Source organism: Struthio camelus, chromosome 37 (assembly GCF_040807025.1).
Source record: "Struthio camelus isolate bStrCam1 chromosome 37, bStrCam1.hap1, whole genome shotgun sequence".
NCBI classification, from domain to species: domain Eukaryota; kingdom Metazoa; phylum Chordata; class Aves; order Struthioniformes; family Struthionidae; genus Struthio; species Struthio camelus.
The window spans coordinates 120,631-145,698 of NC_090978.1; the positions used below are offsets into that span (position 1 = coordinate 120,631).

The window sequence follows — 25,068 nt, forward strand, 5'->3', positions numbered from 1 at the left end:
GGGTCCCTATGGGGGATGCTTATGGGGGTCCCTATAGGACAGGGGCTCCCTATGGGGGTCCCTATAGGGGGACCCTTATAGAGTGGTCCCTATAGGGCAGGGGGACCCTATGGGGGATGCTTATGGGGGTCCTATGGGGAGTCCCTATAGGGCAGGAGGTCCCTATGGGGGTCCCTATAGGGGGACCCTTATAGAGTGGTCCCTATAGGGCAGGGGGACCCTATGGGGGATGCTTATAGGGGTCCCTATAGGGTAGAAGGTCTCTATGGGGGTGCCTATAGGGGGGTCCCTATTGGGGGTGTCCCTATAGGGCAGGGGGTCCCTATGGGGGATGCTTATAGGGGTCCCTATAAGGCAGGGGGGTCTCAATGGGCATCCCTATAGGGCAGGGGGTCTGGGGTCCCTATGGGGGGGTGGTGCCTCACACTCACGCTGCCCGCCCCGCCCCGCCCCTCGCCCCGCCCCCTACCGCCGCCCCGCCCCTCGTCCCGCCCCTCTACCGCCGCCGCCGCTCCCGCCCCGCCCCTCGCCCCGCCCCTCTGCCGCCGCTCCCGCCCCGCCCCTCGCCCCGCCCCTTTGCCGCCGCCGCCGCTCCCGCCCCGCCCCTCGCCCCGCCCCTCGCCGCGGCGGCGCAGGCGCAGTGGCCGGAGGCCCGCGGCAGGGGGCGGGGCTGGAGCCGTTGCCCCGGCGACGCGAGGCCTAGCGCGGCCGCGGAGCCTGCGGCGCCTCAAGCGGTGCGCGGGGTCGAGGTGGGGCGGGGGGAGGTGAGAGGGGGGTCCAAGGCCTGGGGGGGGTGTCCCTTTTTGGGGGGGATCAGGGCCTGGGGGGGTTGGCAGGGGCTGGGGTCGGAGGGGGGGTTGGGGGGGGCCGGGAGGGGGGAAGTGGCTTAGGGGGCTGGGGAGGGTCTCAGGGGCTCGGAGGGGTCTCTGGGAGGGGGGGGTTCAGGGCCTGGGGGGGGTCCTGGGAGGTTTATGGGGGGGCGACAAGGGCCTAGGGAGGTTTTAGGGGGGGAACTAGGGCATGAGGAGGTCCGGGGGGGGCGTCTCTGGTGGGGGGGCAAGGGCCTGGGGGGGTCCTGGGGGGGGGACTAGGGGTAGGGGGTCTCTGGAGGGGGCGACTATGTCCTGAGGGGACTCTGGGGGGCTGGACATGGGCCTGGGGGGGGGTCGTAGGGGGTCTGTGGGGGGAGATGAAGGTCTAGGGAGTCCCTGGGGGGTGGGCTATGGCCTGAGGGGGTCCTAGGGGGTCTCGGGGGGAGGACTATGGCCTAGGGGGACCCTGGGGGGTCGGATAAGGGCCTGGGGAGGTCCTAGGGGGTCTGTGGGGGGGAACAAGGACCTGGGGGGGTCCTAGGGGGTCTATGGGGGGAGATGAGGGTCTAGGGAGTCCCTGGGGGGTGGGCAATGGCCGGAGAGGGTCATAGGAGGTCTCTGGGAGGGGGACTATGGCCTAGGGGGACCCTGGGGGGCTGGATAGGGGCCTGGGGGGTCCTAGGGGGTCTATGGGGGGAGATGAGGGTCTAGGGAGTCCCTGGGGGGTGGGCGATGGCCTGAGAGGGTCCTAGGGGGTCTCTGGGAGGGGGACTATGGCCTAGGGGGACTCTAGGGGGCTGGACTTGGGCCTGGGGAGGTCCTAGGGGGTCTGTGGGTGGGGACAAGGGCCTGGGGGGACCCTAGGCAGCCAAACAAGGCCTGGGGGGGTCCCAGGGGGTCTGTGGGGGAGGGACAAGGGTCTGGGGGGACCCTGGGGGGGGCCAAGGGGGGGTCCTAGTGGGTCTGGGGGGGGGAACAAGTGCCTGGGGGGACCCTAGGGGGCCGGACATGGGCCTGGGGGGGGTCCTAGGGGTCTGTGGGGGGGACAAGGGCCTGGGGGGTCCTAGGGGGTCTGTGGGGGGGGGGGGACTATGGCCTGGGGATGCCTTTGGAGAGGGACCAGGACCTGAGGGGGGGGTAATGGGGGGGGGTCCCAAGATCTGGGAGGGGGCATCAAAGTCTGGGAGGGTCTGAGGGAGGCCCAAAGGCTGGGAGGGGCCATGAGGGTTTGGGGGCACCCTGAGGTGGGGGGTGGAGCCCGGGGGGGGGTGACGGGACCCCGAGGGGGTGACTGTCCCTACATGACCCTGTGCCTCCCCCCGCCCCCCCCCCAGATCCCGATGACGTCGCTGGGGGCCCTGGTGCCGGCCCGGTTCCTCGCCCTCACGGCCCATCTCGTCGCCGTCCTCACCATCTTCTGGGCGCGGGTGAGCACACGCCAAGCACACGCCTCGCGCACGCCAAGCACACGCCTCAGCACGCCACCTGCACGCCAGTGCTGCCACGCACACGCCTGAACGCGCCAGGCACACGCCCGGACGCCTGGGTCCCCAGGGATGGGGCAGGAGGGGGGCGCCCGGACGCCTGGGTCCCCAAGATGGGGGAGCGCTCGGACGCCTGGGTCCCCAGGGATGGGGGAGGAGGGGGGCGCCCGGACGCCTGGGTCCCCAAGATGGGGGAGCGCCCGGACGCCTGGGTCCCTGTGGATGGGGGAAGAGAGGCGCCCGGACGCCTGGGTCCCCGTGGATGAGGGAAGGGGGGGGTGGGAGGCACCTGAACGCCTGGACCCCCCCGGGGCGAGAGCAGCTCCCGGACGCCTGGGCCCACAGGACCCCCACGTCCTCGCGTCGCTGCCCCTGGAGTTCTCGCCGGAGGAATACGCCCGCGTGGACACGGAGTGAGCCCCCACCGCCCCACCCTGGCACCCATGGGATCCTGCCCCCCCCCGGGGACCCAGACACCCCCCTCTAGGGGCACCCATGGGACACAGACACCCCCCCCCCGGGAGCACCCATGAGACCCTGACCCCCCCCCCCAGGGGCCCAGACACCCCCCTCTAGGGGCACCCATGGGACACAGACACCCCCCCCAGGAGCACCCATGAGACCCGGCCCCCCCCCCAGGGGCCCAGACACCCCCCTCTAGGGGCACCCATGGGACACAGACACCCCCCCCAGGAGCACCCATGAGACCCTGACCCTCCCCCCGGCGGCCCAGACACCCCCCTCTAGGGGCACCCATGGGACACAGATCCCCCCCCAGGAGCACCCATGGGACCCTGACCCCCCCCCCGGGGGCCCAGACACCCCCGTCTAGGGGCACCCATGGGACACAGACACCCCCCCCCCCCGGAGCACCCATGAGACCCTGACCCTCCCCCCGGGGGCCCAGACACCCCCCTCTAGGGGCACCCATGGGACACAGACACCCCCCCCCGGGAGCACCCATGAGACCCTGACCCTCCCCCCGGGGGCCCAGACACCCCCCTCTAGGGGCACCCATGGGACACAGACACCCCCCCCCCGGGAGCACCCATGAGACCCTGACCCTCCCCCCGGCGGCCCAGACACCCCCGTCTAGGGGCACCCATGGGACACAGACACCCCCCCCAGGAGCACCCATGGGACCCTGACCCCCCCGGGGACCCAGACACCCTCCTTTAGGGGCACCCATGGGACCCTGACCCTCTTCAGGGACACCCGTGGGACCTCAGGGACCGCGACCACCACCAGGGGCACCCATGGGACCTCCGTGCCCCCCCCCCCAAGCTGTGGAGACCCCAATTGCAGCTCCCGGGACCCCCATGTCCCCACACGTGTCCCTGGGTCCCCATGTGTCCCCACACATCCTTGTGTCCCCCTGGTGTGTCCCCCCCCTGTGTCCCCACACCCCCCCCCATGCCCCACTGTGCCCCCCCATGTCCCCAGGCGTCCCCCACCCCCAAGTGTCCCTGCGTCCCCCCATGTCCCCCTGCGTGTCCCCAGGCGTCCCCACACCCCCTCCGCATCCCCAGGTGTCCCCGCGCGTGTCCCCAGCCGTCCCCCCCGCGCGTGTCCCCAGCCGTCCCCCCCGCGCGTGTCCCCAGCCGTCCCCGCACCCCCCCCCACCGCGCGTGTCCCCAGGCGCCCCCGCGTTCCCCCCCCCCCACCGCGCGTGTCCCCAGGCGCCCCCGCGTTCCCCCCCCCCCCCCCACCGCGCGTGTCCCCAGGCGTCCCCGCGCCCGCAGGCTGCTGGTGGCGCTGGGGGTGACGCTGGGGCTCTTCGCGCTGGAGCTCGGCGGCTTCTTCTCGGGGCTCTCCATGTTCCACCGCCCCCAGGGCCTGCTCTGTATCCGCCGCCCGGGGCACCCCCAAACCTGGGGCACCCCCAATCCTGGGACCCCCCAAACCTGGGGCACCCCCAATCCCGGGCACCCCTCAATCCTGAGCACCCACAATCCTGGGACCCCCAAACCTGGGGCACCCCCAACCCCAGGGACCTCCTAATTTTGAGCACCCACAATCCCGGGATACCTCAAATCCCGGGCACCCCCAATCCCAGGGACCCCCCAATCCCGAGCACCCACAATCCTGGGACCCCCAAACCTGGGGCACCCTCAATCCTGAGCACCCACAATCCTGGGACCCCCCAAACCTGGGGCACCCCCAATCCCGGGCACCCCTCAATCCCGAGCACCCACAATCCTGGGACCCCCAAACCTGGGGCACCCTCAATCCTGAGCACCCACAATCCTGGGACCCCCCAAACCTGGGGCACCCCCAATCCCGGGCACCCCTCAATCCCGAGCACCCACAATCCTGGGACCCCCAAACCTGGGGCACCCTCAATCCTGAGCACCCACAATCCTGGGACCCCCCAAACCTGGGGCACCCCCAATCCCGGGCACCCCTCAATCCCGAGCACCCACAATCCTGGGACCCCCAAACCTGGGGCACCCTCAATCCTGAGCACCCACAATCCTGGGACCCCCCAAACCTGGGGCACCCCCAATCCCGGGCACCCCTCAATCCCGAGCACCCACAATCCTGGGACCCCCAAACCTGGGGCACCCTCAATCCTGAGCACCCACAATCCTGGGACCCCCCAAACCTGGGACACCCCCAAAACCTGGACACCCCCAATCCCAGGCACCCCCAACCCCAGGGACCCCCCAATCCTGAGCACCCACAATCCTGGGACCCCCAAAACCTGGGCACCCCCAATCCCGGGGACCCCCCAATCCTGAGCACCCACAATACTGGGACCCCCCAAACCCGGGGCACCCCCAAAACCTGGGGCACTCCCAACCACAGGGACCGCCTAATCTTGAGCACCCACAATCCTGGGACCCCGCACACCCGGGGCACCCCCAAACCTGAGCACCCCTAACCCCGGGGACCCCCCAATCCCAAGCACCCACAATCCTGGGACCCCCCAATCCTGGGGACCCCCCAATCCTGAGCACCCACAATCCTGGGACCCCCCAAACCTGGGACACCCCCAAAACCTGGACACCCCCAATCCCAGGCACCCCCAACCCCAGGGACCCCCCAATCCTGAGCACCCACAATCCTGGGACCCCCAAAACCTGGGCACCCCCAATCCCGGGGACCCCCCAATCCTGAGCACCCACAATACTGGGACCCCCCAAACCCGGGGCACCCCCAAAACCTGGGGCACTCCCAACCACAGGGACCGCCTAATCTTGAGCACCCACAATCCTGGGACCCCGCACACCCGGGGCACCCCCAAACCTGAGCACCCCTAACCCCGGGGACCCCCCAATCCCAAGCACCCACAATCCTGGGACCCCCCAATCCTGGGGACCCCCCAATCCTGAGCACCCACAATACTGGGACCCCCCAAACCCGGGGCACCCCCAAAACCTGGGCACCCCCAACCCCAGGGACCCCCCAATCCAGAGCACCCACAATACTGGGACCCCCCAAACCCGGGACACCCCCAAACCTGGTACCCCCAACCCCATGGACCACCCAATCCTGAGCACTCACAACCCCGGACCCCCCAAACCTGGGACACCCCCAAAACCTGGGCACCCCCAATCCCGGGGACCCCCCAATCCCAAACACCCACAATCCTGGGACCCCCCACACCCGGAGCACCCCCAAACCTGGCACCCCCAACCCCATGGACCCCCAATCCCAAGCACCCACAATCCCGGGACCCCCCACACCTGGGGCACCCCCAACCCCGGGGACCCCCCAACCCTAAGCACCCACAATCCTGGGACCCCCCAAACCCGGGGCACCCCCAAACCTGGGTACCCTAACCCCGGGGACCCCCCAATCCCGAGCACCCACAATACTGGGATCCCCCAAACCTGGGCACCCCCAACCCCGGGGACCCCCCAATCCCAGGTACCCACAAACCTGGGCACCCCCAAACCCGGCGACCACCCAACCCGCGGCACCCCCAAACCTAGGGCACCCCCAAATCCTGCAGCCCAGGGGGACCCAAAACCCAGGATATCCTGCAATGGGGGACACCCTAAAACCCAGGGGCACCCTCAATCCCTGGTTCCCCAAAACCTGAGCACCCCTTAACTCAGGACGCCCCCAAAACGGGGCACCCTGACACCTCAGCACCCCCAAACCCTCCCCCCTCCCAGCATTTGGGGGGCTTTCGGGGGTCCCTCCCCACTAGCAGGGATCCGGAGGGGATTTTGGGGGTCCCTTCTCAGGTTTTGGGGGGCTCTGAGAGTGCTTTTGGGGGTCCCTACCCCATCCTAGGGTTTGGGGGGGCTCCAGGGGGGCTTAAGGGGGTTCCCACCCTGCTCCCAGGCACCTGGAGGGATTTTTGGGGTCCCTCCCAGGGATTTGTGGAGCTCGGGGGGCTCCTTCCCCCTTCCCAGCTTTCAGGGCACCCTTTGGGGGGTTCTCCCCCCCCGTAGCCGGATCTGGGGGGTGGGGGTGGGGTCCCCAAAACCCCGTATTTTCCGCGACGGCCCCCCCCGCCAGCGGCCCTGGCTCATGCTGGCGCCACCGTGGCCCTCGTCTTCTTCCTCTTCGAGCGCTGGGACTGCGGCGCCTACTGGGGCGTCCTGGGCGCCGGCAGGTGGGTGACAGCTTTTGGGGTGCCCCCTCTGCACCCCAACCCCCCCGCACCCCCATAAGCACGCCCCGACACCCCCTCTCCTTTCTCTCTCCCCGCAGCGCCCTCCCAGCCGCCACCGAGCTGCTGCTGATGGTCACCATCTTGGGGTGCAAGAGGAAACCGCTGTGACACTCCGAAAAGGACCCCGATGGGGACCCCAAATCCGCTGTGACACCCCCAAAAAAGACATGGATCCCCAAACCGGTGTGACACCCCAAAAAGGATCTGGATGGGACCCCGAATGGGCTGTGACACCCCCCAAAAGGACGTGGATCTCCAAACCGGTGTGACACCCCAAAAAGGACCTGGATGGCACCCCGAATCTGCTGTGACACCCTCAAAAAGGACATGCACCCCCAATCCGGTGTGACACCCCAAAAAGGATCTGGTTGGGACCCTGAATCCACTGTGACAGCCTGAAAAGGACCCAGGCGGGACACTGAAATTACTGTGATTCCCCCAAAAAAGGGACTAGGATAGATGGGGGACCCCAAAACTGCTTTGACACCCCAAAAGGATCCAGACAGGAACCCCCAAAACTGGTGTGACACCCCAAAGGGACCTGGACAGACGGAGAGACCCCAAAACTGCTGTGATCTGCCCCCAAAAGGGACCAGGACAGGCAGATCCTTAAACCATGACACCCCAAAAGGGACCAGGAGAGGCAGTGGAACCCCAAAACTGCTTTGGCACCCCAAAAATGATCGAGATGAGGACCCCAAAACCACTCTGATCCCCCCCCAAAAGGTTCTGGGACACTTGGGGGGGGCCCAAAACCTCCATGTTCCCCCCTGCAAAGGGCCTAGATGGGCAAGGGGACCCTGAAACCTCTGTCACCCCCTAAAAGAGCTTTTTTGTACCCAAAATAAACGGTTTTGTAGGCAGCAGGGATGTGTCTTGTGCTGCTGGAACACGCTCAGACACAGGTACACGTGTGTACGGACACGCGGCTGTAACAGTGCCCGCGTGCGCCAGCACGCCTGTGCACCCGCACGGGTGACCACGCGCAACGGCTGTGCCTCGTGGCGGCTGTACACGCGTGGTTGTACAGGTGCGCACCCCGGTGCATGTGCAGAAGCGGGTGTGCACGCGGAGGCACGCTTGCAGACGCATGACTGGACACACACACACACAGTTACACACACACCTACCACCCCAACAATTACACACCCACGCCTACACCCACACCTACAATTACACACGCACACACCCTGCCCGAAAAGGTCGTGCGCCTCTCCTCCCGCCAATACGGCAGCGGTCCTCTCGTCCCGCCAATACGGTACTGCGCCTCGCCTCCCGCAAACACAGCGCCGCCCGCCGGCGCGATCCGCCGCGACGCCCCGCCCCTATTCAAATCAAGCGCGCGGGGCACCCTGGGGGGCGAGGTGGTGGGGGGCATCCGCGGCCGTTCGGCGTTTATCCCTGCGGAACTAGGCCGAGAAGGGAAAGGAGAACCGGGAAGAGAAAGGGGTTTGCGGTGGGGGGGCCAGTGACGGGCGAGGGGGGGCTCGCCGTGACCTTGGGAGCGGTGCCGCGGGGAGGGGAAGCGGGCGGGGGGGCTCTCAAGGGTATCGTCAGTGCGGTATATCCTGACCTGCCCCGCTCCGGCGGGCAGCACGTGATGAGCGGAGCGTGATGACGCGTGATTACAGTCGCGCGGCGCTGGCGCTGCAACCGCCTGCGCCTCCCTCTGACTGCGCAGCCGCGCGGGGCGGGGCAGGTACCGCAGAAAGGGGCGGGGTGGGAGCGAGGTAGGAGTGCGCGTGCGCGCAGTGCGGTGAGTGTGCAACGCGGTGAACGCGCAACGGAGCACGCGTGCAACGCGGTTTCTCCCTGCGATGGTGCGAGCGCCCTGGGCCGAGCCCTTGCGCCGTGAAGCGGTGCAAGAGGGTGCGAGCAAGGGAGCCAAGCCCCTGGGGACCGAGTGCGTTAGAGCGCCCGTGCGACGGAGCCGAGCCCCCGGGGGGCGAGCGTGCGACAGCCGGTGTGCAATGGGCCCTTGCACCGAGGTGCGCTGCGCCTGGCGACTGAGCGCGCAACAGCGCGCGTGCAAGGGGATGCGCGCGTGGGAATGGAGCGTGCAACAGGCCGGGCAGCAAGGTGTTGCCCTGCCAGCGTGAGCGTGCAACGACCCTCGCACGGGGAGCCTGCGGCGCCTCTTGCACGCACGCGCCGGGGACAACAGGGCGCGAGCAGGTCCCCTGGCACGGCAGCGCCCCGCCGCCCTGATTGGCTGGCTGCGCCGCAATCCTGGCCTCTGATTGGCCGCTCCCCGCCCCTGATTCGCTGCCCGCCCCTTGCGGTCCCGCCCTTGTTTCCAGGCAGAGCGCAGCGGCTCTGCCACAAAATGGCCGCCGCCCACGTGATTCCCCCCTCCCGATTCGGCCCGCCCCCCCTTCCTCTACGCTCTGATTGGCTGCAACTCGGAGATTGGCAGCCGCCACCTTGCCGGGTTCTAAACCCCCCCCCCCGAACGACACCACCGCGCCTGGCCCCGCCTGGCGGGCGCGGCAGCCAATCAGCGCCGAGCTCTCCGGGCTTCCACCACCGCGGAGGCGGGCCGCTGGCCGCGCCGCCAGCCAATCAGCTCCGCGAGCTGGGGAGGTGGGGGAAGGGGCGGGAACGTGTGGCCGCGGCCAATGGGCGCGCGGCGGGCGGCGGCCAATGGGAGCGCGGCGGGGCAGATTTGAAGGCCGGGCGGCCGGGGGGGCGGGGGCAGAGCGCGGGGGGCGCGCGCGGCGGCGGCGGCAGCAGGTGGGGGCGGCGCGGGCGCTGAGGGGGGACCCGGGCCCTGAGGTGTTAAAGGCCTCGGGGGTCCAAAGGGGATATTTGGGGGGGGTCGCGGGGGTTTTGGGGTACCTGAGGGGGTTTTGGGGTACCTGGAGGAGCTGGGGGTGGGGGGGTAGGAGGCCGTGGGGGGTGTCTGAGGGGCTTGGGGGGGCGTTTGGGGTCCCGAGGGGGGGCCGGGGGGGTGTGGGGGGGTATGGGGTGCTGGTGGGGTGATTGAGGGTATATTAGGGTGCCCGGGGGGGTGACTAGGGGGGTGCTGGGGGCATTGGGGGTTGGGATGGGGGAGTCGGTTCATGGAGGGGGGGAGGAATTTGGGGTGCTGGGGTGTGTTTTGGGGGGGGGGAGTTCTGGCACCAGTACAAACCAGTGTCTCCCAGTTCCCTGGGGTGACATAAGTCTCCTCCCCCCGCCGCAGAAATGGCCTACAAGGAGAACGTGAACCCCAGTGTCTACGGCCTGGCGAAGGTGAGGTCCCCCCCCTCCCTGGGGCACCCTGACCCCCCCCCCGGGGCACCCTGAACCCCTCCAGCCCTCTCAGGGCCACCCTGAACCCCCCTGGGGCACCCTGAACCCCTCACACCCCCCTAGGGCCACCTTGAGCCCCCCGGGGCACCCTGAACCCCTCCAGCTCTCTCAGGGCCACCCCAAGGCCCCCTTGGAGCCACCCTGAACCCCCCCAACCCTCCCAGGGCCACCCTGAACCACCCTGGGGCACCCTGAACCCCTCACACCCCCCTAGGGCCACCTTGAGCCCCCCGGGGCACCCTGAACCCCTCCAGCTCTCTCAGGGCCACCCCAAGGCCCCCTTGGAGCCACCCTGAACCCCCCCAACCCTCCCAGGGCCACCTTGAGCCCCCTGGGGCACCCTGAACCCCTCCAGCCCTCCCAGGGCCACCCCAAAGACCCCCTGGGCCCCCCCCTGAAGCCCCCAACCCTTCCAGGGCCACCCTGAACCCCCAACCCCTCTAGGGGCACCCTGAACCCCTCCTAGGGCCACCTCAGAGCCCCTCTGGGGCCACCCTGAGCCCTCCCCACACTCCCCAGGGCCACCCTGACCCTCCCCAGCCCTCCCAGGGCCCCCCCAAAGCCCCTTGGGGCCACCCTGAACCCCTCACACCCCTCCGGGGCCACCCTGATCCACCCTGGGGCACCCTGAACCCTCCTCCCAGGGCCACCCCAAACCCCTCCCCCCCCCGGGGCCACCCTGAAATCTCCTGACCCCTATTGGGGTCCCCCTGGGTGCCATTTGGAGGTGTCTCCCATGGGACCTCAGGGTGCCCCCTGGTGCTGGTGACACCCCCCCCCAACCCTCTGCCACCAGTGTGGGGTGCTGCCCCCCCCGGGCCCCCAGCGGGTGCTGCGCAAGGACCCCCCCGGGGCCACGGGCACCCCCTCGGACGCCCTCTTGCTGCAGAGAGCTGGCACCAGGGCCTGTCCCCTGCCAGGTAGGGGGGCGCCCGGACACCTGGGCCCCGCACGGTTTGAGGCGGGGGGTGGCACCTGGATGCCTGGGTCCCATTGGGTGGGACATTGGGGTCTCTGAGGGTGTTTGGGGGGGGGGTGGGTCCCAGGACGCCTGGGTCCCTGGGTGCCCCCTGAGGGGTTTTGAAGGGGGGGCCCTGAACACCTGGGACCCCAGATGCCCCCCTGGGGGGATTGCAGGGGTGTCCCCCGGATGCCTGGGTCCCAGGATGAAGTCGGGGTGCCTGGACGCCTCAGCCCCATGGTGGGGGCTCCGGGGGGGGGGTCCGGACACCTGGATCCCATTGGGTGGGATATTGGGGTCCCTGGGTGTTCTCTAAGGGTGTTTGTGGTGGGGGACCCCAGACACCTGGGTCCCCTGGTGGAGGGTGTCCTGGGGGGCACCTGGACACCTGGGTGCCCCTGGGGCGGGGGTTCAGAGGGAGTCTGGGTCCCTGGGGGGATCTAGGGGGGGGTTCCCCAGATATCGGGGTCCCCAAGTGGGTCCCTGGGTGCCCTCTGGGGGGATTGGAGAGGTGTCCTCGGACGCCTGGGTCCCTGGGGGGATTGGGGGGGGCGGGGAGGGTTAGGTCGGGTGCCCCGCGCCCACTGCCTGCCTCCGCAGCCGTGCCGGGGCGGGTGCCCCTGGAGCCCAGCACCCAGCCGGCCCCTCAGCACCCGCAGTGAGTCCTTGTACCCATAGCTTTTTTTTTGGGGGGGGGGGGGACTGGGGTCACTGGGAAGGTGTTGGTGATGCTTGTGGGATCCTGGTGACATCCCAAGTGATGGGAGGGGGGCTCCAGTGATGGTGTCCTTGTTGGGGGGGGGAACACCTTGATGACAATAGGGGAACCCAAGGGCAGCTTGGTGCCCCCCTGGTGGCAACGGGTGGCTTGGAGGGGGTCTTACCATGGGGGACACCATGGTGATACTGTGCTAATGGCAGGGGACTCTGGTGACTCCCCATGGTGATGGTGGGTGACCCTGGGCATCCCTGCGACACTCCAGTGTCGTCCCCCCGCCATGCTGATGATTGCCCTGAGGGGACCCTGGTGACTCCCTGGTGACAGTGGGACATTCTGGGTGACAGTAGGGGGCCCTGGGGTCATTCTGGGTGAGAGTGGGGGGCCCTAGTGACCCTTGGAGACAGTGGGTGGCCCTTGGGGACAGCAGGAAGCCCCATGAGGGTAAACCTGATGAGACGCTGGGTAACCCCAGCGGCCCCAGGTGAGGGCACCATGGCCAAGGAGGTGGTGGTGACGCCCCTGGGTGTCAACGGGTGACCTTGGTGGGCTCCCGGTGCCACTGTGGGGTGGTGACAGTGGTCTGGGGCCACAGACGGACCTTCTCCATCGAGGACTTCGAGGTGGGGCGCCCGCTGGGCAAGGGCAAGTTTGGCAACGTCTACCTGGCGCGCGAGCGGACCTCCCGCTTCATCGTGGCCCTCAAGGTGCTCTTCAAGTCGCAGATTGAGAAGGAGGGAGTCGAGCACCAGCTGCGGCGCGAGATCGAGATCCAGGCCCACCTGCGGTACGGGGACACAGGGGGGACACCAGCTGTGGTGTGAGATCAAGATCCAGGCCCACCTGCGGTGCGGGGACACAGTGGGGGACATGGGGACACCAGCTGCAGCGTGAGATGGAGAGCCAGGCCTACCTCTGGTATGAGGACAGGGAGGACATCATGGGGATGGGCGGACGTGGGGACACCAGCTGCGGCGTGAGATGGAGATCCAGGCCCCCCTCTGGTACGAGGACGTGGGGGAGACACCAGCTATGGCATGAGCTGGAGATCCAGGCCCCCCTCTGGTACGAGGACAGAGAGGACATCAGGGGGACATGGGGACACTAGATGTGGCATGAGATGGAGATCGAGACCCATCTCCAGTATGGGGATACAGGGGGACACCATGGGGACACCAGCTGTGGTGGGACATGGAGAGCCAGGCCCACCTCTGAGTATGGGGACGCTATGGGGACATGGGGAAGACGTGAGGGGACAGCACAGGTTCTGGGTCCCCTGGGTGCCCTTGGGGTGCCTGAGGAGGGTCCCAGGGAGCTGTGAGTACCCCAAAAGTCCCTTGGGTGGGGGGTGGCCCAGGGTGCTGGGGGTGCCCTTGGGGTGCTGGAGAGGCCACCTCAGGAGGGTCCTGATGAGCTGGGTGGGGGGTCCCTTCAGGTGTCGGTGCTGGGACCTTGGGGTGCCCTTCGGGTCCCCATGAACTCTGGGTGCCCCAGGAGTCCCCCAGGAGGCGGGGGGGAGTGGTGTCCCTGGGGTGCTGTGGGGTCCCTGGGTGCACCAAGGGTCCCAACGCGCCTCTGCGCGGGTGCCCTCAGCATCCCCTGGGCACCACGAGGACCCCGGAGAAGATATCCAGATAGGATGGGGAGTGTCCCGTGATGACATGGGTGCCTGGGGGAGGTCCTTAGGGTGCCCCTCGTCACCCTAACCCCCCCCACCCCCCCCAGGCACCCCAACGTGCTGCGTCTCTACAACTACTTCCACGACCGCAAGCGGGTCTACCTCATCCTGGAGTACGCGCCGCGGGGCGAGCTCTACAAGGAGCTGCAGAAGTGCCGCCACTTCGACGAGCAGCGCAGCGCCACGGTGAGCCCCGGACACCTGGGCCCCCACCCCCGTCCAGCTGTCTGGGTCTGCTCCTCCCACATTGGTTGATGGAAGAGCTGGGGGAGTGCCCCCGCCCCGGTGGTGTTGAGGGGTCCCCTGGGGGCCATTGGGGACCTTGGGGTGACAATGTTGACACTAGGGTGGTATTGGGGACCTCAGGGTGACAGTGGGGACCCCAGGACAGTTCTGGGGTGGCCCTGATCCCCCATTTCTCTTCTCTGTAAGCTTCTGAAGAACCTAATAGATGTGTACCACCAAGGACGTGAGACCTTGGGCACCTTGGGGTGCCATTGGGCACCTTGGGGTGACAACATTGACCCCAGAGTGGCATAGGGGACCTTGTGGCACCTTGGGGTGGCACTGGGGACCACAGGGCAGTTTTGGGGTGCCCCAGCTCCCTGTTTATCTCTTCTATAAGCTTCTGGAGAACTTAGTAAACGTGCACCACCAAGGAGATGAGACCTTGTGGTGGCACTGGGGACCTTGGGGTGACAGTGGGGGTCCCAGGACAGTTCTAGGGTGCCCCTGACTCTCTATTTCTCTCCTCTGCAAGCTTCTGGAGAACCTAGTAGATGGGCACCACCAAGGACATGAGACATTGGGTGCCATTGGGAACCTTGGGATGACAACGTTGACCCCAGGGTGGCATGGGGGACCTTAGGGGACCTTGGGGTGACATGGGGGACCCCAGTGCAGTTCTGGGGTGCTCCTGACCCCCCCTTCCCCCCCCACCCGCAGCTGATGGAGGAGCTGGCGGATGCGCTGCTCTACTGCCACGCCAAGAAGGTGATCCACCGTGACATCAAGCCCGAGAACCTGCTCATGGGGCTCAAGGGCGAGCTGAAGATCGCCGACTTTGGGTGGTCGGTGCACGCCCCCTCGCTCAGGTGGGGGCTGGGGGCACCTTGGGTGACGGGGACACCTTGGGGTGGCCCAGAGACCCAAGGTCACGGGGCTGGATGTGGCCTTAGAGCAGGTTGAGAGATCCCAGGAGCCATGAGGGACGCCAGAAGGTGTCAATGGGCCCCACGGGGGCTTGAGGGGACCCCAAGGGGCGTTGGGGGTCCCTGTGGGTGTCATGGGGCTGAGGACACCCTGGGGTGTCGGGGCACCTCAGGGTGACAGGGGGATGGCTCTAAGGGGTGTCAGAAGGTCTGGGGTGACCCCAAGAGGTGTTGGGGAGTCCAAGGGGGTGTCACAAGGGTTGAAGGCACCCCAGAGTGACAAGGGGACCCCAAAATGGCTTCAGGGTGGGTGTTTTGGGGTGGGGAGGGCTGGTGGGGCACCAGGGAAGGTCCCCATCCCCATGTGGGGGTCCCTAAATTTTAGGGGTGCCCCTACCACCACGGTGGCCCCTGAGGGTGACAGAGAGTCCTACTGAACTTGGCGGGGCACCAAAATGGGGCACCGGGGAGGGTCCCCGTCCCCATGGGAGAGTCCCTGTCCCCAAGAGGAGGTCCCCTAAATTTTGAGGGTGCCTCCACCACCACGGTGGCCCCTGAGGGTGACAGAATCCTACCAAACTTGGCGGGGCACCAAAATGGGGCACCAGGGAGGGTCCCCGTCCCCATGGGAGAGTCCCTGTCCCCAAGAGGAGGTCCCCTAAATTTTGAGGGTGCCTCCACCACCACGGTGGCCCCTGAGGGTGACAGAATCCTACCAAACTTGGCGGGGCACCAAAATGGGGCACCGGGGAGGGTCCCCGTCCCCATGGGAGAGTCCCTGTCCCCAAGAGGAGGACCCCCAAGTTTTGAGGGTGCCTCCACCACCACGGTGGCCCCTGAGGGTGACAGAGTCCTACCAAACTTGGCGGGGCACCAAAATGGGGCACTGGGGAGGGTCCCCGTCCCCATGGGAGAGTCCCTGTCCCCAAGAGGAGGACCCCCAAGTTTTGAGGGTGCCTCCACCACCACGGTGGCCCCTGAGGGTGACAGAGTCCTACCGAACTTGGCGGGGCACCAAAATGGGACACCAGGGAGGGTCCCCGTCCCCATGGGAGAGTCCCTGTCCCCAAGAGGAGGACCCCCAAGTTTTGAGGGTGCCTCCACCACCACGGTGGCCCCTGAGGGTGACAGAGTCCTACCAAACTTGGCGGGGCACCAAAATGGGGCACCGGGGAGGGTCCCCGTCCCCATGGGAGAGTCCCTGTCCCCAAGAGGAGGTCCCCTAAATTTTGAGGGTGCCTCCACCACCACGGTGGCCCCTGAGGCTGACAGAGAGTCCTACCAAACTTGGCGGGGCACCAAAATGGGGCACCAGGGAGGGTCCCCGTCTCCATGGGAGAGTCCCTGTCCCCAAGAGGAGGACCCCCAAGTTTTGAGGGTGCCTCCACCACCACGGTGGCCCCTGAGGGTGAAAGAGAGTCCTACCGAACTTGGCGGGGCACCAAAATGGGGCACTGGGGAGGGTCCCCGTCCCCATGGGAGAGTCCCTGTCCCCAGGAGGAGGTCCCCTAAATTTTGAGGGTGCCTCCACCACCACGGTGGCCCCTGAGGGTGACAGAATCCTACCAAACTTGGCGGGGCACCAAAATGGGGCACCAGGGAGGGTCCCCGTCCCCATGGGAGAGTCCCTGTCCCCAAGAGGAGGACCCCCAAGTTTTGAGGGTGCCTCCACCACCACGGGGGCCCCTGAGGGTGACAGAGAGTCCTACCGAACTTGGCGGGGCACCAAAATGGGGCACTGGGGAGGGTCCCCGTCCCCATGGGAGAGTCCCTGTCCCCAAGAGGAGGTCCCCCAAGTTTTGAGGGTGCCTCCACCACCACGGGGGCCCCTGAGGGTGACAGAGTCCTACCAAACTTGGCGGGGCACCAAAATGGGGCACTGGGGAGGGTCCCCGTCCCCATGGGAGAGTCCCTGTCCCCAAGAGGAGGTCCCCCAAGTTTTGAGGGTGCCTCCACCACCACGGTGGCCCCTGAGGGTGAAAGAGAGTCCTACCAAACTTGGCGGGGCACCAAAATGGGGCACCAGGGAGGGTCCCCGTCCCCATGGGAGAGTTCCTGTCCCCAAGAGGAGGTCCCCTAAATTTTGAGGGTGCCTCCACCACCACGGTGGCCCCTGAGGGTGACAGAGTCCTACCAAACTTGGCGGGGCACCAAAATGGGGCACCGGGGAGGGTCCCCGTCCCCATGGGAGGGTCCCCAACTTTTAGGCCCCCCCCCCCAGGAGGAAGACGATGTGCGGCACGCTGGACTACCTGCCGCCGGAGATGGTGGAGGGCAAGACGCACGACGAGAAGGTGGATCTGTGGTGCCTGGGGGTGCTGTGCTACGAGCTGCTGGCCGGGCACCCGCCCTTCGAGAGCGCCTCCCACGCCGAGACCTACCGCCGCATCACCAAGGTGGGGCAGGGGGGCCACCCAGGCCTCCGCTGGGGGCCCAGGCGTCCGAGACTGGCACCCTATTGCTTGTCCTGCTGCCACCGGGGGCCCAGGTGTCCGGCTGCCCCTGCTCTTCCCACAATGCTGGGTGGGAGGTGTCGGGAGGGGGAGGGGTGGTGGGTGCTCCCCGGACGCCTGGGTCCCTGACTACCCCCCTAACTCCCTTCCCCCTCCCCCCCCCCCAGGTGGACCTGCACTTCCCCCCCACCCTGTCGGAGGGCGCCCGGGACCTCATCGCCCGCCTGCTGCGCCACAGCCCCGGTGAGCGGCTGCCGCTGCGCGGGGTGCTCCAGCACCCGTGGGTGCGCGCCAACTCCCGCCGGGTGCTGCCCCCCGCCTACGTCCCCCCCTAGGGGCCGCGGGAGAGGTGGTGATGGGTGCTGCCACCCCCCAGCCCTCCTCTGCACTGTTTGGCCCCCCCTTGGGGGGGGGAGGAGCAATGGCACCCATGGGTGCATGCTGCCCCCTCCCCCCACCCATGGGTGCTGTCCCCCAAGCACCAAACCCTGCTGTTGGGGTATTTGGGGGGGGTCTTGGGTGCCTCCCCCAAAATGGGGGTGCACTAGGTTCTCCCCTGTCCCCCACCCCAATCTGGCCTTTTCAGGGGGGGCAGCACCCATGGGTGCTCCCCCCTTGGGTGCCCCCCAAGTCTCCCCTCAATAAAGCTGTTGTTTTTACCCTTCTTGTCCCAGTCTCTGGTTTTCTTTTGGGGGAGGGGGAAGGGGGGAAATCCGAGGGGGGTCCTGCACCCCAGGGTGCTCCCAGGTTCCTGTCTGCACCCTGCACCCAAGTGCACCCCATTTCCCCCCCGTTGCACCCTTGGATGCCCCCCGTATCACCCCCTCAGTCCCCCTTGAGGTGTTCCCCCCTCACCCTAATGCACCCATATTCCCCCCCCCCAGCACCCCAAGGCCCGCCCCTATCGTTCCCCCCCCCCCTCCCCGCCCGGTGCCCGGATGCGCGAGCCGCCCCGGCCGCCATCTTCCCGCGCCAGGTCCGCACCGCTCGCGCCGCTGCTGCCGCCGCCCCGACATGTGAGTGCCCCCCCCCCACCCTGGGCCTTCCCCCCTCCCCACCCCGGGGGTCTTGCAACCCGGCACCCCCCGTGCAATGCCCCCCGCGCTGGAAAGTGTCCGCTGCATGACCCCCCCCCGGCCCCTGCCCCCACCCCCGCCCCTCGGAGCACCCACCGGCAAACCGGGCCCGTGCAATGCGGGGGGGGCTCGATGCAGATTGACAACCCCCCTGCAATGCTCCCCGTGTTGGAAAGGGCCCGGTGCGGGTGCCGGGCGCTGTCCCTGAGGCGATCCGTGGTCCTCGCTAGACCGCCGGGCAAACCGGGCCCGTGCAATGCGGGGGGGGCTCGATGCAGATTGACAACCCCCCTGCAATGCTCCCCGTGTTGGAAAGGGCCCGGTGCGGGTGCCGGGCGCTCTCCCTGAGGCGATCCGCAGTCCCCGATATGCCCCCGGGCAAACCGGGCCCGTGCAATGCGGAGAGGGCTTGGTGCAGCTCCTGCAATGCCCCCGCATTTGCAACGGGCACCGGGAATGCGTCAGGTGCAGCCCTGGACAGACCTGGACCTTCTGATATGCCCCTGAGAAAACCGGGCCTGTGCAATGCCGGGGGGGGGGGGCGGGGGGGGGGCCTCGGTGCAGCCCGGCACCTGCCGTGCAATCCTCTGCTCGTTGGAAAGGGCCCTGTGCAGGTGCTGGGCGAGGCTCGTGGGGCTCTCTGGAGCCCCTGAAATCTCCCTGGCAGATAGCGTCCGTGCAATACAGGGGGAGCTTGGTGCAGACCGACACCACCAGTGCAATGCCTGCTGCGGTGGAACGGGCCCGGTGCATGCGTCGGGCGCGGCTTGAGCATCTCCTGACCCCCCCCCAAATGCCCGTGGGCGAGTTGGGCCCGTGCAATGTGAGGGGGGCTCAGTGCAGACGGGCATCCCCCGTGCAATGCTCCCCGCGTTGGAAAGAGCCCCGTGCGGGCACTGGGTGAGGCCTCTGCGGCGACCCGCAGCCCCTGAAATGCTCCCAGGTAAATGGGGCCCGTGCAACGCGGAGGGGGCTCGATGCAGACCGGCACCCCTCCTGCAATGCCCCTCGTGTTGGAAAGGGTCCCACAGCCGTGCTAGACTCGGCCCCTGGGCCAACCCGGACCCCCTGAAACGCCCCCTGGGTAAACTGGGCCCGTGCAATGCAGGGGGCCCTCGGTGCAGATTGACAGCCCCTGTGAAACGCCCCCCCCACAGTGGAATGGGCCCCGTGCAGGTGCCAGGTGCAATTCTTATGCCCCCGACCCCCCCCAAAACACCCATGGGAAAGCCAGACCCGTTCAATGTCAGGGGAGGGCTTGCTGCAGACTGACACCCTCCGTGCAATGCTCCCCATGTTGGAAAGAGCCCTGTGCATGCGTCGGCTGAGGGTCCTGCACACCCCCCCTGCCCCCCAGAACGCCCCCCCCCCCACCGGGCAAACTGGGCCCATGCAACGCAGAGGGGAGCTGGATGCAGACTAGCAGCCCTGTGCAATTCTTCCCTAGTTGGAATGGGCCCAGTGCATGCGTCAGGCACGATCTCCGGGCCTCTCCGGCCCCCCTAAAACTCCCCCGGGCCAACCGAGCCTGTGCAATGTTGGGGGGGCTCCATGCAGAGCGACACCCCCCGTGCAATGCGCCCCCCGTTGCACCGGGCCCCGTGAGGACATCAGACGTGGCGCCTGTTCTTGCCCGATCGCCTGGGCCCCCCTTTGGACAAACTGGGCTCGTGCAATGCAGTGGGGGGGCAATGCAAGCCATCCCCCACCGTGCAATGTGCCCCCCCTTGCAGCGGGTCCAGGGCTGCCATATTGGAGTGGGGGGGAGCCCCCCCCATTTTCTGGGGTGACCCCCCCATCACCTTGATGGGGGGAGGAGCCACACCCAGGGCGGGACCGAAATGGGAGGAATGCTGGGGCCACCTGGAGGGGGGGGAGGCACCAGTCCGGGGAAGGAGCAGACTGGGAGCACTGGGAGGGACTTGCCCCCCCCCTCCCCCCGGGCTATTTTTAGCTGCAGATTCAGCCCGGGGGGGTGCCTGGGGCGGGGCTTGGTGGAGGGGTGGGGCTTGGAGGGGGTGTGGCTTGGAGGGGGCGGGGCGGCACTGACCTCTGCCCTCCTCCCCCCTCCCGCAGGTCGGCCCCCGCCGCCCCCGCCGCGCCCCCGCCGGCCGCCGCCGAGGGGGGGGGCCCCCCCGCCCCTCCCCCCAACCTCACCAGCAACCGGCGGCTGCAGCAGACCCAGGCCCAAGTGGATGAGGTCAAAGGGGGCGGGGCTACGAGGGGGCGGGGCTACGAGGGGGCGGGGCCGCACTCAGTGGGGGGCGTGGCTGCAAGATGGGTGGGGGTCTAGGGGTGGGACTTATGGGCGGGGCTTGGAGGGGCGGGGCTTGGAGGGGTGGGGCTTGATTGGAGGTGATTGGGGTGGGGCGGGACTTGATTGTCCCTGGGTTGATGTTTGGGCCGGGGGGGGCATCCAGGACACCTGGGCCCCAATGATTCCCCCTCGGATGCCTGGGGTCCCATTGATCCCCCCCCCCCCAACCCCGTCCCATCCCGGACGCCTGGGTCCAGGCCGGGTTGGCCCCGCCCCCTCCCAGCTACCTGAGTCACTGCTGATGCCCGGACGCCTGGGCCCCTGCTCACGCCCCCCCCCCCCCGCCCCCCCAACTCCGGACACTTGGGTCCCCTCCAACCCTCCCGGCCTCCTGGGTCTCCACTGCTTCCCGGACGCCTGGGTCCCTAGGGACCCCCGGTCCCCCCCCCGGCAGCCGTTCCCAACCCCGGACGCCTGGGCCCGCAGGTGGTGGACATCATGCGGGTGAACGTGGACAAGGTGCTGGAGCGGGACCAGAAGCTCTCGGAGCTGGACGACCGGGCCGACGCGCTCCAGGCCGGCGCCTCCCAGTTCGAGACCAGCGCCGCCAAGCTCAAGCGCAAGTACTGGTGGAAGAACCTCAAGGTACCCCCAAAAATCCAGCCCTGGTACCCCAAAAAAGCTACACCAGCACCGCCCCCCCCAGAAATCCACCGGGACACCCCCAAAAAATCCACTGAAATTCAGCCCCAGCCCCTCAAAATCTGCCCACGGCGCCCCAAAACTCCACCTCGATGCCCACCAGCACCCCAAAATCCACCGGGACACCCCCAAAATCCAGCCCGAGTACCCCTTCCCCCCCCCCCCCAGATCTGCCCATGGCACTGCAAAAAAATGCACCTCCAGCACCCCAAAACCCAGCCCTGGCACCCCAAAATCCACCAGGACACCCCAAAATCCACCGCTGGCACCTGGAAATGCAGCCCTAGCACCCCAAAATCTGCCCATGGCACCCCCAAAATCCACCTCGGTACCCACAAATGCCCACCAGCACCCCAAAATCCACCAGGACACCCCAAAATCCACCGCTGGCACCTGGAAATTCAGCCCTAGCACCCCAAAATCTGCCCATGGCACCCCCAAAATCCACCTCGGTGCCCACAGATGCCCATCAGCACCCCAGAATCCATCGGGACACCCCAAAATCCACCCCCGAATGGACCCCCCCAAAACACCCCCACAACCCCAAAACACCCCAATCCAACCCAAAACGGCCGTCGGGGTGTCCCCACCTGGGGGTGGGGGGGGGGCACCCTGACCCCCAGGTGACCCCCTGCCCCCCCCCCCAGATGATGATCATCCTGGGGGTGATATGCGCCATCGTCCTCATCATCATCATCGGTGAGTGCGGGGGGCGGGGCCTGCGGGTGAGGGGGCGGGGCATGCAAATGAGGAGGTCGTGCAGGCCAATAAGGGGAGGGCATGCAAATGGCAGGGGGTGGAGGTGTTCCAATGAGGGGCGGGGCATGCAAATGAGGGAGTTCAGCAGTCCAATAAGGGGCAAGGCTGTGGGCAGTCTAATAGGGGGAGGGGCATGCAAATGAGGGGTTTGGGTGTTCCAATGAGGGGCGGGGCATGCAAATGAGGGGGTTGAGCATTCCAATGATGGGTGGGGCATGCAAATAAGGGGGGCGGGCGTTCCATCGAGGGCGGGGCATGCAAATGCATGGGTTGGGGGGTGCAATGATGGGCGGGGCATGCAAATGAGGGAGTTCAGCAGTCCAATAAGGGGCAGGGCTGTGGGCAGTCTAATAGGGGGAGGGGCATGCAAATGAGGGGTTTGGGTGTTCCAATGAGGGGTGGGGCATGCAAATGAGGGAGTTCAGCAGTCCAATAAGGGGCAGTCTAATGGGGGAGGGGCATGCAAATGAGGGGGTTGGGTGTTCCATCGAGGGCGGGGCATGCAAATGAGGGGGTTGGGTGTTCCATCGAGGGGCGGGGCATGCAAATGAGGGGGTTGGGTGTTCCATCGAGGGGCGGGACATGCAAATGAGGGGATTGAGCATTCCAATGATGGGTGGGGCATGCAAATAAGGGGGGCGGGCGTTCCATCGAGGGTGGGGCATGCAAATGCATGGGTTGGGGGGTGCAATGATGGGCGGGGCATGCAAATGAGGGGGGCGGGCTGCTGCTACCCCAACTTGGGGCAAGTGAGGATGCAAATGAGGGGGAGGGGCTTCACTCGACCACACCCACTCCCACGGGGGGTGGGTGGGGCTGGAGCAGGCCACATCCCTCCCTACTCCATATGGTGCCGCACCCTATGGGTGGGGGGCGTGGCCTGCGGGTGAGGGGGCGTGGCCACCGCTGACCCCGCCTCCTCTCTCCCCAGTGTATTTCAGCACCTAACGGGGCTGCGGAGCCGAGCCCTCCCCCCCCCGGCGCCCCCCCCATCACCCATGGGTGCCCTCCACCCTGGGGTGCCCCCCCCAATATCCTCATCACCCCCAGGGCCCTCCCCCCAGCACCCACGGGTGCCCCCCCGGTGCCCCCCCCAACCTGTGGGTGCCCCCCCATGTGGGTGTCCCCGGGCGCCCGCAACCCCACCCCAGCACCCATGGGTGCCCCCCACCCCGGCCGTCGTGCGTGTGTGGCTGTGCCTGGCTGTAAATACCCCTATTTATACACTATACATAGCTCTATTTTGTCTGTTTGTAGATTTATTACTAGGTTTTGTGGGTGTCCCCCCCTCCCCCCCGCCGGACCCCTCCCCCTGCACCCCCAAACCGGACCCCTGCACCCCCAAAGTGCCCCCGGCACCCCAAAAAAGCCCCGCTGCACCTGCAAATGCGCCCTTGGCACCCAATTACCCCCCTCCCATGGGTGCCCCCCCACCCTCAACCCCCCCCCTGCACCCCAAAATACCCCCCCGGATGCCCGAATCCCACGCTGCACCCCCAAATCCTCCCTTTCACCCCCCCAAATCCACTGCATCCCCCCCCTGCACCCTTCTATCCTCCCTGCGCCCCAAAATCCCACCCTGCACCCCCAAATACCCCCTGCACCCTGCCTGTACCCTCAAATCCCCCGCAACCCCCATATCGCCCCCAACAGCTCTTATCCCCCCCCGAATCACCCCAAAATGCCTCCCGCCCCCCAAAATGCTCCCACTTCACCTCCAAAATCCCATGGATCACCCCGAAATAGCCCAGATGCCCCCCCCGCACCCCAAATCTGCCCCCCCTCAGCAGCCCACTATCCCCTTCTTCCAACCCAAATTCGCCCCCCTGCACCCCCCCAATCCGCCCTGCACCCCACTATCCCTCCTCCACCCCCCAGTTGTCCAGGTGCACCCCAAAATCCTTCCCCTGCACCCCAAAATCCTCCCGTGACCCCCCCAAAGAGCCCCGATGCGCCCCCAAATCCTCCCCTGCTGCCCCAGTAGCGCCCGAAATGTGCTGTCTGCCCCCCAAAAATCTTCCCTGGCACCCCAATATCCCCCCGAAATGCCAAGTAAGCCCCCTGAACCCCCAAATCCTCCCCCCGGTGCTCCCAAATCTCCCTGAATCCCCCCAAATCCTCCTCCTGCCCCCCCGCAAAACCCCCTTTTGCACCCCAGTAGCCCCCCCCACCCCCGAATCTGGAAATATCCCCTTGCACCCCCAAAAATCCCACCCTGCACCCCAAAACCCCCTTGTACCCCCAAATATCCCCCTCAAGACCCCCCCCGAATCCCATTTGCCCCCCCAAATTATCCCGCTGCCCCCCAAACCCTCCATCTACACCCCCCAAATCCCCTCTGCACCCCAAATATGCTCCCTGCACCCCCCCATTTCCCTCCCCCACACCCCCAGCCACCAAATCGGGGTGCCCCCCCCCCGGATTTTGGGGTCCCCCCCCCAGCTGCCGAACCCCCTCTCGAGTGGATTTGGGGAGGGGTCCCAGCCCTGAGCAGCCCAAAATATGGATGTTTCCTGTCCCCCCCCCCCAAAAAATTGAGCCTTTTGGGGTTCCCACCCCAGACCTGAGCACAAGGGGGCTCTTCCCCCCCCCCCAAAAAATGTGTTTCTCCCCCAAAATTGGGGTCCTCCAAATGGAGTCAGATGCCCTTTTCTCCTCCTTACGTGTGCCCCCCCCCCCAAATTCCATTCAGGCACCCCCCCCCCCAATTTTGGGTGGGGGGGTCCCTCCAAAATCTGCCACCCCCCCCATTGCATTCCAGGGTGCCCCCCCATCCTATTTTGGGGGGGAATACGCCGATTTCATGCCCCTAAGACATTCCAGCCCCCCCCTTTTTTGGGGGGATCCCCCTTGGGGGGGCAGCAGAGTAGAGGGGCTGGGGGGGACCCCAAATTTTGGGGGGGGCAGAGCCTCCCCAAATTTGTGAGGGATTAGGGAAAGGGGGGGGGCCAGTATTTTGGGGGTGAAATGAAGGCTTTTGGGGAAAAACCCCAAACTGGGGGGATTTGCACTATTTGGGGGGGAACCTTGATATTGAGGCCAATTTGGGGGGGACGGGGGGGCACCAAATTGGGGGGGGGGCATCTGGAGGAG

At 67.2% G+C, this 25,068-nt stretch overlaps 3 protein-coding genes and 1 non-coding gene across 13 annotated transcripts; all 4 read left to right on the forward strand.

The window, feature by feature from the left end:
- The first annotated feature begins 619 nt into the window (after nucleotides 1-619).
- TMEM107 (transmembrane protein 107) lies at nucleotides 620-7,792 on the forward strand. 3 transcript variants are annotated; one of them, XM_068924015.1, is made up of 6 exons: nucleotides 620-734; nucleotides 2,147-2,239; nucleotides 2,642-2,709; nucleotides 4,039-4,139; nucleotides 6,770-6,866; nucleotides 6,965-7,792. In XM_068924015.1, the coding sequence occupies exons 2-6, from the start codon at nucleotides 2,153-2,155 to the stop codon at nucleotides 7,032-7,034; spliced, it is 423 nt and encodes a 140-aa protein (XP_068780116.1). In that variant the 5' UTR covers nucleotides 620-734; nucleotides 2,147-2,152; the 3' UTR covers nucleotides 7,035-7,792. The 3 variants fall into 3 exon arrangements, with proteins under 3 accessions (XP_068780116.1, XP_068780114.1, XP_068780117.1); XM_068924013.1 differs by lacking the exon at nucleotides 4,039-4,139 and having other exon boundaries at nucleotides 635-734; XM_068924016.1 differs by lacking the exon at nucleotides 4,039-4,139 and having other exon boundaries at nucleotides 657-734; nucleotides 2,619-2,709.
- A 679-nt stretch (nucleotides 7,793-8,471) lies between these two features.
- On the forward strand, nucleotides 8,472-17,840 carry AURKB (aurora kinase B). 8 transcript variants are annotated; one of them, XM_068924041.1, is made up of 9 exons: nucleotides 8,472-8,914; nucleotides 10,111-10,160; nucleotides 11,017-11,140; nucleotides 11,782-11,839; nucleotides 12,495-12,686; nucleotides 13,625-13,763; nucleotides 14,523-14,671; nucleotides 16,950-17,124; nucleotides 17,349-17,840. In XM_068924041.1, the coding sequence occupies exons 2-9, from the start codon at nucleotides 10,113-10,115 to the stop codon at nucleotides 17,514-17,516; spliced, it is 1,053 nt and encodes a 350-aa protein (XP_068780142.1). In that variant the 5' UTR covers nucleotides 8,472-8,914; nucleotides 10,111-10,112; the 3' UTR covers nucleotides 17,517-17,840. The 8 variants fall into 8 exon arrangements, with proteins under 8 accessions (XP_068780142.1, XP_068780146.1, XP_068780147.1 ...); XM_068924045.1 differs by having other exon boundaries at nucleotides 8,476-8,682; XM_068924046.1 differs by having other exon boundaries at nucleotides 8,476-8,656.
- On the forward strand, nucleotides 8,477-8,600 carry LOC138063913 (U8 small nucleolar RNA). The gene has a single exon (XR_011137191.1). It is a non-coding gene; the product is annotated as a U8 small nucleolar RNA (small nucleolar RNA).
- A 275-nt stretch (nucleotides 17,841-18,115) lies between the features above and the next one.
- On the forward strand, nucleotides 18,116-23,216 carry VAMP2 (vesicle associated membrane protein 2). The gene is made up of 5 exons (XM_068924048.1): nucleotides 18,116-18,197; nucleotides 20,334-20,457; nucleotides 21,001-21,159; nucleotides 21,864-21,915; nucleotides 22,907-23,216. Coding segments are annotated over exons 1-5 (354 nt in total). The 5' UTR covers nucleotides 18,116-18,195; the 3' UTR covers nucleotides 22,924-23,216.
- The last annotated feature ends 1,852 nt before the right edge of the window (nucleotides 23,217-25,068 follow it).